Source organism: Musa acuminata, chromosome BXJ1-3 (genome assembly GCF_036884655.1).
Source record: "Musa acuminata AAA Group cultivar baxijiao chromosome BXJ1-3, Cavendish_Baxijiao_AAA, whole genome shotgun sequence".
Taxonomy (NCBI): Eukaryota; Viridiplantae; Streptophyta; class Magnoliopsida; order Zingiberales; family Musaceae; genus Musa; species Musa acuminata.
In genome coordinates this window covers 3,214,203-3,229,817 of record NC_088329.1, presented here as the reverse complement: position 1 = coordinate 3,229,817, position 15,615 = coordinate 3,214,203, and the positions used below count along the sequence as shown (strand labels likewise).

The following is a 15,615-nucleotide window of genomic DNA, read 5'->3' as shown; positions in this document are numbered from 1 at the left end:
ATCGAAGAAATCAAGTTATATATATTAGAATTGACTTGTAACTTAAACATTTAAGTGTTTTAGTTGAATTTGTGCCCAATATGATGTATGTTAAATTTGAATCCAAGAATTTATCATTTGCAAGAAAAAAAAAATAGATAAATTTGCTTCCAATGCCTAATATTCCAAACATACCATTCCAAAAAGCTTGAGCTAGAAATGGATTAAATCAGGCTGAAATAAGGTCAGGTTGATGCAGTTAATAGAAGTTAATTCAAACATGATCATCTAGTTGCCAAAGGAACAAAAGAAACAATCTCATCACATAATGCTAAAGCTATTGGAACTTTCATTTTGTTATTGCTATTTAATTTGTTTGGATTGGATGTTTGACCAAGCCCAATAGCATTAATTTATCTACAATAAAGGAAATCTTTCTAATCTATTAGAGAGACTAAGATGGATATGATCAAGTCAAGTTCCCAACAATTGTGCCCTACCTATGTCTTTATGACATGATAACTAACACCTGCTTTCCATTTAATTAGTAGGGGGTTGTGCTTTTTATTCTTGCTGGTCAATGAAATGGATTGTAGAAATGGAAACAATACATTCCCTTTATTTGCATAAATAAGGTCTTTGTCCAAATAATTCTCCAAGTAAAGACATTATGTCCTCTTTGTTTTTTTCCCAAAAAAAAGCAAAAAAAAAAAAAAAAGTGGGGGCATAAATTTGGCTTTTCTTTTGTCACTTTTACATATAGAATGAGACAATGGCAAACATCAAAAAGAACAGGTAAGATGAAATAATTAAAAGGAAACTTTGAAGGAAAGAAGAATAGACTCAGTCCATGAACACCATCATGAGCTCAGATGATACTGCATGATGTCCTGGGAAGAAGAAAAAGAACACTTTTTATTTTTATGAAAGTTAGCAGCTGAGCATGTTGCTTTGAAGGGTGTCTGAACTTTCCTTGAGAGTTGGTATTCCATCTCTACCAAACCAAATCTAAACCATCATACTTTAATGATCACTTCCCCCACTCAGGAAAAGGTCATGTCATGCCTCACATCAAAACTTCTTTCACAAATCTTCCATGGAGGGGAAAATGCAAGGACTTGACTAGGCTATGATGGCCTTGTGCCAATATCTGTGATCATGACAAATAAAGGTCCTGCCTTTTACAAGGGTTAGGCAGTTGATGAACATGGAACTCCTTTTGGGAGAACAAGGAACCATCATCACAAAAGGTTAAAGTGGAAAAGGAACTCTGCATCATGACCATCTCTGAGTGGGGATGCACTCAGAAAAAGCTATGCTTTCTCTCTTTATGAAGTCATTCATTCACATCCCTATTAGCTCCATAGCTTTTGTGCCATTGGATTCCTTAAAACTTGACAACACAAGGAACCCACCTTGCACAAGAAAAGGCTGATTCCTTTGGTGAGGAGCAAGCATATGCAATGAACAAGAATCCTGGACAAATGCAGACAACGTCACAGACATTTTACAAAGGTGATGGCCATGTTTCATGGGAGTTGTCACTCACCCATAATTCTTGCACACATTGGAGTGATGGATTCATTTGGAATCATCAGATTTGAATTGTAGACCTCAGTCAACAGTATGCTCCATGTTTCACCAATTTGTCAAAGCTATACCCTCATTTATGCTGCTCTTAACTCTTATCCAAAGATATAGATAGAAATCAAAAGTGGGCAAAGATAAAAGGAGGAAATGAATAGGTGTCATCATATAACAAATATGGACTGTTCTTGGCATCCTAGACATGATTATACAACACCAAGCCAAAAAAACCCATGCTAAAATACAAGATATGCGAAGCCGATTAAACACTTTCTTTGATTCAGTTAAGGTGATGATGGACCATCCTATTAGCCATGTGTATAGATTGGTTTGTTGTGAAGATTTACATCCCTAGCATCGTAATTTACAAGGTAGAAACCCTAACTCAAACCAGTTTGTGTTGTAATTGTAATTGCAGTGAGCAGAAAGCAGTTGCCATCATAACAGGTTCAGCGATAACTAATCATAAGGGTCTGTGGAGAAGTCGGGCTCCTCTGGCTTCTGTAACTTGATCTTCTGAGCTCCCTTTCTAGTGGTTGCAGCAAACTTAGAAGCTAGAATTGTGGCCCCAAGATTTTGTTTTGGTTGAGAAGTACTTGTGGAATATGTGTTTACTTCATCTTCTTCCAGCACTGTCTCCTCAGCAGTCTGCTCATCTGTCTGGGAGTTGAATGACTCTCTCATGCTCAAATCCTTTGCCATCTTTCTCCTCTTGTAGCGGCGCCAAGCTGCCTCAATGAAGCAGGCAGCCCATGTTCTCCAGTGATGAGAATGTAACCGGAAAGTATGCTGCAGCTTTCTGCTGTGGAGACGCCGAAATTGATTTGCAACAAACTTGAGGTCCTCTGCCCGTAAAGCAAAGGCCTCGACTTCGACAAGTGCTCTTACAGTTCTTGTGGAGGAAGGCAAGTTCACCGTGACCTTTGGAAGAAGAGCCCAAGCAAGCAGTTCCTCACCGCAGAAATCACCAGGTCTGAGTGCTATGGAATTGAAGAAACCTGTTCGACCTCCATTAGTAGTAGAGCTCTCCAATCTGCCACGGATAATGAAAAGCATTTCCGTCACAGGATCGCCTTCTCGAACAATGTAGGTGCCTTCTGTGCATAAAGAGGATACGAGACGCTCACATATGGCATCTAGAAGTTGATCATCCATCTGTGAGAAAAAAGGGACCTGCAATTTGGAATTGTGAAAAGAAAGCATTAGCGAAAACTTAGAACTTCGTTAAAGATTGCAGAATCGTGGGAATGTTCGAGATGTGGATAATTTGCAAGAGAGAAGTAAGATTGCAAAGCCATAAAATGAACTCCAAGTGTCCTTTATGGATGCAATTGTTTTGAAGGAGTCTGCCAAGGACAAAAACATCAATAAAGAACCAATACAAGAATAGAAACCAGAAACCGGTTCAACAAAAACCAGTTCTCAACCGGCTGCATCGTGGGATCAGTAGAAAAGAAGTTAAAATATTCCTGGTGTTTGGTATGATTGATATGTTCAAAATGAACATTATGACACACCTCTTAGTTATACACTATACATTTAAATTTTTGTTTAGCCATCAGTTTGCAGTTTTTTTCTTTTTTGAAAATTGAACAATAGCATTCACTTATCTCTGTCAGGGTTGCAGTCTGATTAAACACTTGAAATTACACAAAATCAAAGGTCATACAAAAATGAACAATGTTTTGAGGGAAGTGTAAAACAAATGGGTGGTTCTTTCTTTTGAATGTATAAAAAAATAGGGATGTACAAAATGGATCTAGGTTAACTTAATTGAAGTGTAATACACTGGCTTTTTTTGGTGGTTGTGTTTGGTTAGCTAATTTCTGTTTACACCATGCTCCATGGTCAAAAGAATATCATTCCTCTACTTAATTATTCCTAGGCATAGGCAAATACAGAGATTGCTCCCCATATTCCAAGCAGGCAATTCTCTTGACCCAATTTGCCTTGATGAGGAACTTGGCACAAAGTTTATTGAATCTCCTATAGGAATTTTTTGAATTTCACCTTTCTTTTATTACTCTAAAGCTCAACCTCTTCTAGGAAGAGTCTGATGAAGATGATGATTGATAATTTAATACATCCTGTCGCATCTATCCCCTACCATCTCCTCCAATTATTCTTGCTTAAGAGACAGCTCACTATCTGTTACCTGATTACATTTCTTACTTTCCACAGGGATGAAGAAAGATATTACAAACAAGAGTTTCACCATGAAACCACAAGAATTTTGTGTACTTCAGCTATTGTCATAGAAAGAAGGTAAATTGCTAACTTGAGGTTCGTTTAGAGTAACAATCACAATAATCCAAAATGTCAGTTTATAAATGTTGGAAAATAGAGGAAAAAAATGAAGCAGATTTATACCCGTCGAACAAGATCCAAACATAGATGACGTTGGATATCTCGACGAAGATCTGCAGGTAAAGCCTGCAATATAGATTCTTCATCCACTCCACGTGTAGCAAGCCATTTATATTGAACAAATCGTCTAACCCTATCCCGCAGATCATGAGGAAGTTGGCGATGCCTCATCCACTCTTCTGTATCTCTCCGCTTCAGTCTCCACTCTTCAAGTCTTACAGTTATGGATTGCAGATATGTCTAAGGTACAGAAAAAAGGTACAATCAGTTATGGATTGCAGATATGTCTATGCAATTTTCCAGGAACTACATAGAAAAATTGTACCAGAAGGCAAATCTCTTCATGAAGTAAGTTACTAACTGAAATAGTAGAAAAGATGAGCATCATTTAGCCAGTTCATAAATAAATTCAGAATTACATGGATGAAATGGCTCACTGATGGCGCTTAGATTATACTTATGTTGAATCTGGATGAAATTTTTAGAACAGAAGATCTGATCTGGTAATCATCCTTGTTTTCTATTTTACGTGACAAGATATTCCTATCTCTTTTTCTGACTCTATTAACACCCTAAACCAGAAAGGTCATCAATAATGAGTTAAATGAGAAAGTCTAAATAGTTTTGAACAATTATATTAACTCTTATCTTCCCAAAGTCGAGTCTTCTAAACCAGGATTCTCTGCTCCGGGAAGCATTGTTCTTTACTCCACCAGCTACAACGTACCAACAGCCAGCTTCGACTTACAATCATCAAAACATTCATTCTAAAGATAAAAGTAGAAAACCATAATACAGTCAAACATTTAGTAACATGAAAAATCAGAGTGTAGGCTAACTATTTGATTGACTCTTAGCTTTATCAATGATTCTTATGTCTGGAGCATTAATTTGGTTTAAGAATTTGACTGGCTCTTAGCTGTCATGATCGAAAAGGATATGCTTATAGGCAGCTATAAGTTCAGAACCTATAAACTTTCTTCGTATTGTATTGACACTTAACACAAGCACTCAAATATGACCTTTATTAACTTCAAAATTTGTGTCTTTACACAGTCAGTATCCATGTTTTTATCTTTTTGCAATTAATAACAATGACAGAAACATCCAAAATCTCCACTTAGTATTTACTGACATGAAGTTCATGTACAAACCAGATGCATCCACATCAAAACATCTATCATACTTTATAGACAAATCTTGGTAGCTGTGACACGGGAGTGTCTAATTTACTACAATCTGATTATATGAGCCTTGATTATGATCTAGTATCTTTTTCAGCCAATAATGATGCCTCATAATCTTTATCTCAGCACACTCTAATATGACAGCTCATCACCATATTCTCTGCATAAAGTTAAAGTTGTTTCAAGGTGCTTTTCTTCAAGACAAAGGAATGCATTAAAGGAGTTGGTTGGCAGCTGTGAACATTTCTTCATTACCAATGAGTGCATTAAAATAGTTGGTTAGTAGCTGTAAACACTTAATTTCGAAATTTCCTATGCATGAATGGTTGTTTCATGCACTAGTATTTATTTTGGTGTTTAGGACTTAGAAATGACTTTTAGAAAAACTAAGGATATTGGCAGAAGCTCTTTTGGAGTGCTCTTGTGAACTCTGTATCTCTTGGAAGTGTCCTTGAGTGGTGAGTCTTTTGCTTTCAGTTCTGTATCCTTGCTTATTATCATTAGGGTGGTGATCTTCTGTATCCCTTTTGATTTTTAAACTTGGTGATGAACTATTTTACGTTTTACCGAAGTTTCTTCACGAGTTCGTTCATTACCTTCTATGACATTTTCTATCTGAACAACTGTTCTATCGGTGTTCTTTCAAAATCCATTCTGCAATTCTACCCTCCCCGGTATCAGTTTGGTATCAGAGCTAAAGGCTAGAGATCATGGCAAGGCGGAATGGAAAAGGTGTAGTTAGTGAAGGTAGCGACCATGGAGATGACGCTGAGTCGTTGAGGCTGCAGCTACAAAAATTGCTGCGTAGCCTACAAGAAAAAAATGAAATAATCGTCGAACTTCAAAGTAGACACAACCAGCATGAAAATGATGCTCGAGAGTTTACTTCTGATGATGAAACACCTCATCTTCCAAGGGAGTCAAGAAGCTGTCGGAGAAGAAATGAAGTCAAAGACGAGTGGCAGAATAAATATAATCCCAGATTTGATATTCCCGAATTTGAAGGTAAAATAAATGTTGATGACTTTATCGATTGGCTTAATACAGTAGAAAGAATTTTCGATTTTCATAAACCACCAGAACAAAGAAAGGTCAAACTTGTGGCACTCAAACTCAGGCGGAATGCATCTTTTTGGTGGGAAAATCTGAAGAAACAAAGAGAACATGAGGGGAAGAGTAAGATCGTTACATGGGAGAAAATGAAAAGGGAGCTAAAGAGAAAATATTTACCTGATAATTATAGACAAGAGATCTTTCTCAAAATACATGATTTCAAGCAAAAAGATCTTAGTGTAGAGGAGTACACTGCAGAATTTGATAATTTGATGTTAAAGGGAGAGCTTGTGGAACCGGAAGAGCAAACAATTGCAAGATACTTAGGAGGTCTGAAGTATGAGATTTCTAAAGTTGTTCAGCTACAGCCATATTGGTCTTTAAATGATGTGAGCAAGCTGGCATTAAAAGTTGAAAAGCAACAGAAGTTTGAAAAGAGTTTTCGGTATGGCTCAAAAGAAGGCTACACAAAAGGAGGAAGTTCCAAGCCTACTGTCCAAAGCAAGGTGATATCGAAGGTGCAAGAAAAGGGTGAAGAGTCTGCTGGCAACAAAAAAATACCTAATTCTTCTACCCCAAGTGGCCGAAAATGCTTCAAATGTCATGGTTTTGGGCATATTGCTTCGGATTGTCCAAATAGGAGGATTGTAACTTTGGTTGAAGATCATAGTGATGGAGGCGAAGATGAAGCTGACGACGAACCAAAATACGATGATGATGAGGAAGAGATTACTTATGCTGATCATGGTTTGTCTATTGTATTGCAACGTAGTTTACAAGTGTCATATGTGACCGACGATGAAAGTTGGGTGAGAAAAAATGTGTTTCACACTAAATGCACTTCTCTTGGCAAGGTGTGCTTGGTGATCATCGACAGTGGCAGTTTTGAGAACGTGGTTTCTTTGGAGATGGTGCAAAAGCTGAAGTTGGATACGATCTCTCATCCACATCCATACCAATTATGTTGGTTGCAATAAGGAAATGACATCAAGGTAACTAAAAGATGTTTAGTTTCATTTTCTATTGGCAAGTATTATAAAGATAAAGTGTGATGTGATGTTGCCCCTATGGATGCTTGTCATTTACTATTGGGAAGACCTTGGCATTATGATAGAAGAGTGTTGTATGATGGTTATAAACATACTTATTCTTTTAAAGTGAATGAAAAGAAGATTATCTTAGCTCCGTTACAACCTTCCGAAATCAGTGCGCCAAAGAAGGAAGTTAGTGCTTTTATTTCTTATAGAGAATGCAGATATGAATTGGACAAGGGCGGTCATGTTTTGGCCCTAATGGTAGTAGAGGAGAACGAACAACATAAGGAGACACCGAAAATCATGCAAACAATCCTAGAAGAATTTCAAAATGTTATACCGGATGAGATTCCACATGGCCTTCCACCCTTGAGAGATATCCAGCATCACATTGATCTTATTCCTGGGGCTGTTCTACCTAATAAGGCAGCATATAGAATGAGTCCCAAGGAGCATGAAGAACTTCAAAGGCAAGTTGATGAATTGGTTAAAAAAGGGTTAATCCGGGAGAGCATGAGTCCTTGTGCGGTTCCTGCTTTGTTAGTGCCTAAGAAGGATGGTTCTTGGAGAATGTGCGTGGACAGTCGCACCATCAACAAAATCACAGTGGACTATCGCTTTCCTATTCCAAGGTTAGATGATTTACTTGATCAATTGTGTGGTGCTTATATTTTCTCTAAAATTGATTTGAGGAGTGGCTATCACCAAATAAGAATGAGGCCCGGAGATGAGTGGAAAACAGCGTTTAAAACTAGATAAGGCTTATATGAATGGTTGGTTATGCCATTTGGACTATCTAATGCTCCTAGCACATTCATGAGATTTATGAATCACATACTTAAGCCATGCATTGGAATATTTGTTGTAGTTTATTTTGACGATATATTGGTGTACAGCAAGAGTGAAGAGGAGCATATGAGTCATCTGAAAGAGATCTTTCTAATTTTGAGGCAGCAAAAACTTTATGCTAATCTAAAGAAATGTGATTTCTTTACTTCTAGTGTGGTGTTTTTGGGGTATGTTGTTTCAAAAGATGGAATCATGATGGATCAAAGCAAGGTTGAAGCTATTCTCAATTGGCCAACACCTGCTTCATTACATGATGTGAGGAGTTTCCATGGCTTAACATCTTTTTATAGAAGATTCATCAAGAGTTTTAGCTCTATTGTCGCTCCAATCACCGAATGTCTGAAATGTGATAAATTCAAATGGACTAACGAGGCTAATGATGCTTTTGAGCTTTTGAAAAGAAAGGTTACTGAAGCTCCTATCTTAGTTCTACCAAATTTTGACAATGTGTTTGAAGTTGAATGTGATGCATCTAATGTGGGAATTGGTGCTGTTTTGAGTCAAGACGGAAAGCCCATTGCATTTTTTAGTGAAAAGTTGAATAATACGAGAAAGAAATACTCTACTTATGAAAAGGAGTTTTATGCGATTTATCGAGCTTTGTCTCATTGGAGTCAATATCTTCTCGCCAAGCCATTTGTTCTATATTCTGATCACGAGGTATTAAAGTTCATTAATCATCAGCACAAGCTAAACAAGAGGCATGCAGCTTGGGTGGAGTTCTTACAATCTTACAACTTTACAATCAAGCACAAATCTGGTGTTCAAAATGTAGTTGCTGACGCATTGAGTAGAAAGCATTCTTTATTATCAGCAATGGAAGTCAAAGTGGTTGGATTTGACACATTCAAAGATCTATATGAGAATGATGTGGATTTTGGCTCGATATGGCAGAATTACAAATCAGGTTCCTGTCAACAATTTTCGATCTTTGATGGTTTTCTTTTTCGAGCTAATGCTTTATGTGTTCCATCTTGTTCTTTGAGACAAGTAATTCTAGCTGAAGCTCATGGTGGTGTTTTGGGAGGACATTTCGGCAGGGACAAGACTCTAGCTCTTGTTCAATCAAATTTCTACTGGCCTAAAATGTTCAGAGATGTGGATAGACATGTGAAGCAATGCCGATTGTGTCATTTGGCAAAAACAAGAAGTCAAAATTATGGTTTGTACACTCCATTGCAAGTGCCAAATGCTACATGGGAGGATGTGAGTCTTGATTTCGTCTTAGGACTGCTAAGAACTCAAAAGAACATGGATTCTATCATGGTTGTTGTTGACAGATTTTCAAAAATGTCTCATTTTGTTCCATGCAATAAATCAAATGATGCATCTCATATTGCTGATTTATATTTTAAGGAGATTGTTAAATTGCATGGTATTCCAAGAACTATGGTGTCTGATCGAGATTCAAAATTTGTTAGTCATTTTTGGAGAACTCTTTGGAGGAAGCTGGATACTTCTTTGAATTTCAGCAGCTCGCATCATCCACAAACCGATGGGCAAACTGAGGTAACAAACCGAAGCTTGGGAAATTTGCTTAGAAGCTATGTTGGCAAGAATATTAAGCAATGGGATGTCATTCTTCCACAAATTGAGTTTGCCTACAATCGTTCTATGCATCAGTATTGGTAAGAGTCCTTTTGAGGTAGTTTATGGTGCTAATCCTGCTGGTCCTTTGGACTTAATCCCTCATTCTACAACAAAGCAATTTAGTGGAGATGCTGATGAAAGAGCTAAGCAGATAAAGAAACTACATGAGGGTGTGAAAGCAACCATTGAGAAACAAAATGAGAGGTACATGCAAGCTGCTAACAAACACAGAAAACTTGTGGAGTTTAATGCAGGTGATTTGGTCTGGATTCATCTAAGGAAGGAGAGGTTTCCGCCGGGAAAATTTGAAAAATTGAAACCAAAGGCTGATGGTTCATTCAAGGTGCTTAAGAGAATTGGTCGAAATGCTTATGAGATAGAGCTACCTGAAGATTACGAAGTATCCCCAACATTTAATGTGGCTGATTTGAGTCCTTTTTATAATCATGTTGATGAATCAAACGAAGACTTGAGGACAAGTTTCATTCAACCGGGGGAGATTGACACGGGAGTGTCTAATTTACTACAATCTGATTATATGAGCCTTGATTATGATCTAGTATCTTTTTCAGCCAATAATGATGCCTCATAATCTTTATCTCAGCACACTCTAATATGACAGCTCATCACCATATTCTCTGCACAAAGTTAAAGCTGTTTCAAGGTGCTTTTCTTCAAGACAAAGGAATGCATTAAAGGAGTTGGTTGACAGCTGTGAACATTTCTTCATTACCAATGAGTGCATTAAAATAGTTGGTTAGTAGCTGTAAACACTTAATTTCGAAATTTCCTATGCATGAAGGGTTGTTTCATGCACTAGTATTTATTTTGGTGTTTAGGACTTAGAAAGGACTTTTAGAAAAACTAAGGATATTGGCAGAAGCTCTTTTGGAGTGCTCTTGTGAACTCTGTATCTCTTGAAAGTGTCCTTGAGTGGTGAGTCTTTTGCTTTCAGTTCTGTATCCTTGCTTATTATCATTAGGGTGGTGATCTTCTGTATCCCTTTTGATTTTTAAACTTGGTGGTGAACTATTTTACGTTTTACCGAAGTTTCTTCACGAGTTCGTTCATTACCTTCTGTGACATTTTCTATCTGAACAACTGTTCTATCGGTGTTCTTTCAAAATCCATTCTGTAATTCTACCCTCCCCGGTATCAAGCTGAGACAAACATGGTATCAGTGCAGCGAGAGGGAAATATACATAAAAAATGATATTTCCCTGGTTGTTTTCACACATGATATCACGAAGCTATGTCTACATCTTAATTACCACCGAGGTGAATATAAATTTAACAGCAGCCGACCCTAAAGGTCTCATGTTTTTAGGAGACAGACAGCAGTGAAGCATGTCATCAGAATATAAAACTTGAGTTGATATGGCAAGCATGCAGGATGTAGAAAGATAAGATAAAATATAGAAACCCTTCACTCTAGTAAAAACCGAATTAAAATTTTCTCTGTAAAGTATATAATGACGCAATATGTGGATGCCAAAAGACCAATTAAATAGGCCAAATTTGAAAATAAAGAGAAGAAAAGCTTCTTTTTTTTAGGAAAAAAAGCATTTGATGTCATGCTAGAACTATAACGAATCAACTAATCATTTTCATAACAATAGTTATTTTTGTACAAGCCGAGTCTTTCTCATGCCAAGTCAAAAGACAGACCAAATCACTTGGTATTGCACTAGATCGTTATATAACGCATTAAAATATAAGAAAGAGCCTCATGCAGTACCTGCATATTTCCGATCAAGTGTGCAAATAGAACTAGTCCAAGAATAGCGATGAGTATAGCAAACAATGTCTCCCCAATGAAAGTGCTTGTTGTCAAAGTCTGACCATAGGAACTGATAAAACAAAGGTAATGCCTCATGAGAACAACTATTAACTGAAACATTAAACCATCTACTTTTTTGTCAAGACATGTGCATTTAAGAATGTGGAGATTTATAATAAAACTAATATTTGCATTATGAGACAGTACATTAACTATGAGTACTAATTAGTGAAGATACCATACCACTAACACATCAAACAACCCTGCACGAGATGTCCCTGCTAAATGACATCTAAAACTGATGGGGTTTTTGTAAGGCTGGCAATGGTTCAATACATAGGGATCGATTGTGGTCAAGGTTAGTAGCAAGACTAATTATTGCACCAGTATGTGGATGCCTGTGCTCTGGATGCAACCCAGATACACAAATGGTCGATTCAGATTGATACAAGCATGTCAGGATGGAGTTTCAGCTTGACTTTATAGTGTTTCCCAAGACAAAGAGTTCTAAATCAAAGTCAAACATACAGTCCAATGATGGTAATTGAGATAGATAATGCAGATCATGTTTCCTATAACAACAACAATAACAAAGCCGTAAGTTTTAACTATTTGGGATCGGTTACATGGATTTTTTGCCGCCATTGAGATGTATAAAAAGTCATATATTTAGTTAAATTCAGAGTACTTAAATCTTTACTTATAATTTCTATTAAAGTCTTTTTAGGAATGTATTCGAGTTCATAAATTTGGAGTGTATCAAAGTTTATACCTCAGGTTTTGCAAACCCCACCAAAGACAATAGAAGTACTTTTTGATGAAAGCTGTAGAGAGAGCTCCATTTGTTAATGCACTTTCAAAAATACCATACTTGAAAGTGATATTATCATTGCTAGGATCACAATTGTGGAACACATTTGTAAGGTTAGCCCAATTGTGATGAACTGATTCATTGAAGGAGCTACAATCCAAAAAACTAGGAACACAAGATGGCCCATCAGTGCCATTTTCCTTCATGCATTCTGATTTCCAACATGTTGTCTGACGTTCAACTGACAGTAAGTACCATGAAGCTCCTAAAACCTGCAACATTGAAAAGCAATTCAGTAATAAGCCTAAAGGAAACAAAAGGACATGCTTATAACATGTGTTCATAGAACATTGTGTGATGATTCTCAAGGATAGCACAAGTGACTGACTGACAAAAGAAAATATGGACTTACATGACTAGCAATCATGTAAAGGAGTAGATTATATGCAGCACCAGCCCAAGCAGTTTTCGTGACAACACCATCAGCTTTGACTATTTGACAACTTAAAGGAAATATGAGATAAAGCCTTGGTATGTATTGTACAAGAACAATCAAAGCAAGGGCATTATTGTTATGATCAGCTCCTGAGTTCCTAATAACCGACCAAATAAGAATCTGAAAGATAATAAGATGTCAGAAAAGTTGTGATCTCAAATAACAGAAAATTTGATGTAAGAAAAAAACATGAATAATTTAACAACCTTTACATAAGTATAGCAAAGGAACTATTCACTTTCTGAAACCATCGAACTGTCAAATCTATAAGGTTGGCAGAAACCAAAAACATATCCAGCTTCAACACCTTTCCACCACCGATGACCTTCATCACCAGACCATCACCTCAGAAGCACTACATCATCGCAACTAACAATACTATAAACCCCAGATCACTGACTGATACCATTATTTGCTCTGCCATCCTCAGATAGGTTCATTGCAGCAATGATAACATGTAGGTTCATTGCAACAAATACTAAACATGTTTAATTCTTCAAACAAGAACAAAACATCCTTCCCGGTTCATAAGAATTGACTATAGGATTTAAAAAAACAACTATAATAATGTCATCTCTAGGATTTAACCTTTGCCTTATCCCCTGCTGATGAGAATTATGTGTTTGTATCTCAATTTACATATCACCGGATGCCTAATTTGATCTACCAGCAACATAAAGCAACCAACTAATGTCGAAATATTTACCTTTCTTTGAATTAAAAAAAATCTTAGCTGTTAAGAAAATTAGTGTTGGTTTCAGCAAAATCTCTAAAAAGATCATAAATCATCACTCACTTGATGAGATTGACTTTGAAAGAAGCATGAGCACAAACCTGCGGCAGAGGAAGAGCAGCTGCTAGATCTATAATGAAGTCTGATTTCAGATATCTCATAGCAATTCTTTTAGGGTCCATAACAAGCTCCCCTCGTCCAAACACTCTTGAGCTTGGGGCCACATATGCAGTCCGAAACTTTATCACTATGTGTAGTATGTAAAATAGATCAGCAAGCGTCCGGAAAATGGTCACAGCTACACTTACGTTCTCATCCATCTTCATACATGTACTATTGTTGCTTGTCTCGAGTTCAACTTTAGGCAAATAGAAATACAATGGATCTATGAACAGAGTGACCAAGCTTGAGATGAGGAAAATCCGATTCCATTTCAATGCAATGTCACTTCCTGGATCAAGTATGCGCTTCCTCCAAGGCTCGTGGTCCTCGGCAAATACTATGGACTTCCCGGTGTTGAAATTACCAACTCTACTGGATATGTAACCATCAGGCTTCAGTCCTTGGTACGTGGATTTAGCTGGGTTTTGCTTGTCATTAGGATAGAACCTGCATAAACAAACAGCAAGTTAAAAGCCTCGGCAAAAGTACTAACAGATCAAGAAGATGACAGAAGTGGTCATGTTCTGCTATGTTACCAGAAACCAAGAAAGGTTGAATATGCTCATAGGATTATTTAAAGAATTAGTTTCATCTCTCTACGAAATTTTGGATGGGAATCATAGAGAACAACCCATAATATCAGGAACAGCAGAGGCAAGGGTTTCTGTATCATGATTCGGCCCGAGGCTTCATCAAGCAAAACTTCGAAGCAAATCCATAATTATAACAGAATAAAACTAAAATTTTGTTCATTCATGATCTATTAGCTAAGAACTGGATCCTTGGTTCAGATACACCTCTGTTCCTAGACAGAGGACCGCATCAAGATAAGATCTTTTCACTCAATCTTCTCGAAAGTACGAGAAACAAGAAACGATAACTGACCTTACGGCCCGCTCCTTCTTAACTTCCATCTCGTCGTCAACCCTCCTCGACCCAAACATGGCTCCAAATCCGGTCTCGGCCACTGGAGAACCACAAAATCCGATCGGCAATCAACCGGCGATCTCAGAAATCACATGCCTCCTCATAGCTCGCGACCAAAAGCGACCGAAACGTACAAGACCACAGAAGACTCGCTTTTCACTTCAATTGGACCTCCGAAACCGCCAAGGCCGGATCTTTTTCTCGGCGGGGTCTTAGGAACAGCAGAAGAAAGAATGTTTCAGGCCGACTCTAATCCAGACGCCGACGGGGAGAGAGAGAGAGAGGGATCCCGTCAACGGTGACTACGGCCGATGGGGAAGACCGAGGGGAGACTTAGAACGACGCAAGATTAATTAATCCGAGAAAAAGCTTTTTTGGATTTTTAATTGCAATAAATTTGTTTTTTTTTTATCGTGAACTGTAAACTTAGCTCAGCAGAGACAAGGAAATGTACGGAAACGACTCGAGCTCGAAACCTTCTCCCTTCTTTTATGTCGCCTTTCCTACTGTCAAGTCAAATACTCGGTTTTCAATCGCCCTGTGATTCGGGACGTCTGAGTAGGTCCCATATTTTCTCCGGTCACAAGAAGGTAAATGACATGGATAAGAAACAAAGGTGCATAAGTCATGGCCTTCTTCGGTCGCGGTGATGAGTGGGTCCCAACTTCCTTCTATTCGTAAGAAGGTAGAAAGAGCAGGTAAGGAAAAAGGTGAGAAAAGTGTTAGTGTTCTTCCGCCGCGGTGATGGCAGGAGAACGTGAGGAATGAACCGTCGGTTTTGGGACCCACCTAAGCAGAGGCAACGACATGGCAAGTGATAGTGTGCGGAAGAGTTTTTATGGTTTGCGGAAGTGGTCGTGACGGCCATTAATTGTGTCAGGGTTGGAGGCAGAATTCCAGCGACCTGCCGACGAGCACCCACTTCCGCCAGTAAAGCTACCGTCAAAAGACAGCTCAGTGCCGACAGGTACCTCGAGCGTGGGCCTCAGAGCGTGCGGGTAGTAGGAATTGCTATCCTCTGCGGCACCGTCCGATCAGTCTTGAGATCCGTGCACAAAAC

General features: G+C 38.0%; 1 protein-coding gene across 1 annotated transcript; it reads right to left on the bottom strand.

Annotated features, from left to right (window-relative positions):
- Positions 1–1,706: 1,706 nt before the first annotated feature.
- On the bottom strand, positions 1,707–14,919 carry LOC135617050 (cyclic nucleotide-gated ion channel 17-like). Its single transcript, XM_065116941.1, has 7 exons — positions 14,514–14,919; positions 13,568–14,075; positions 12,650–12,853; positions 12,199–12,509; positions 11,385–11,496; positions 3,937–4,173; positions 1,707–2,739 (listed from the first exon to the last, which is right to left on the bottom strand). The coding sequence occupies exons 1-7, from the start codon at positions 14,570–14,572 to the stop codon at positions 2,026–2,028; spliced, it is 2,145 nt and encodes a 714-aa protein (XP_064973013.1). The 5' UTR covers positions 14,573–14,919; the 3' UTR covers positions 1,707–2,025.
- Positions 14,920–15,615: the final 696 nt, after the last annotated feature.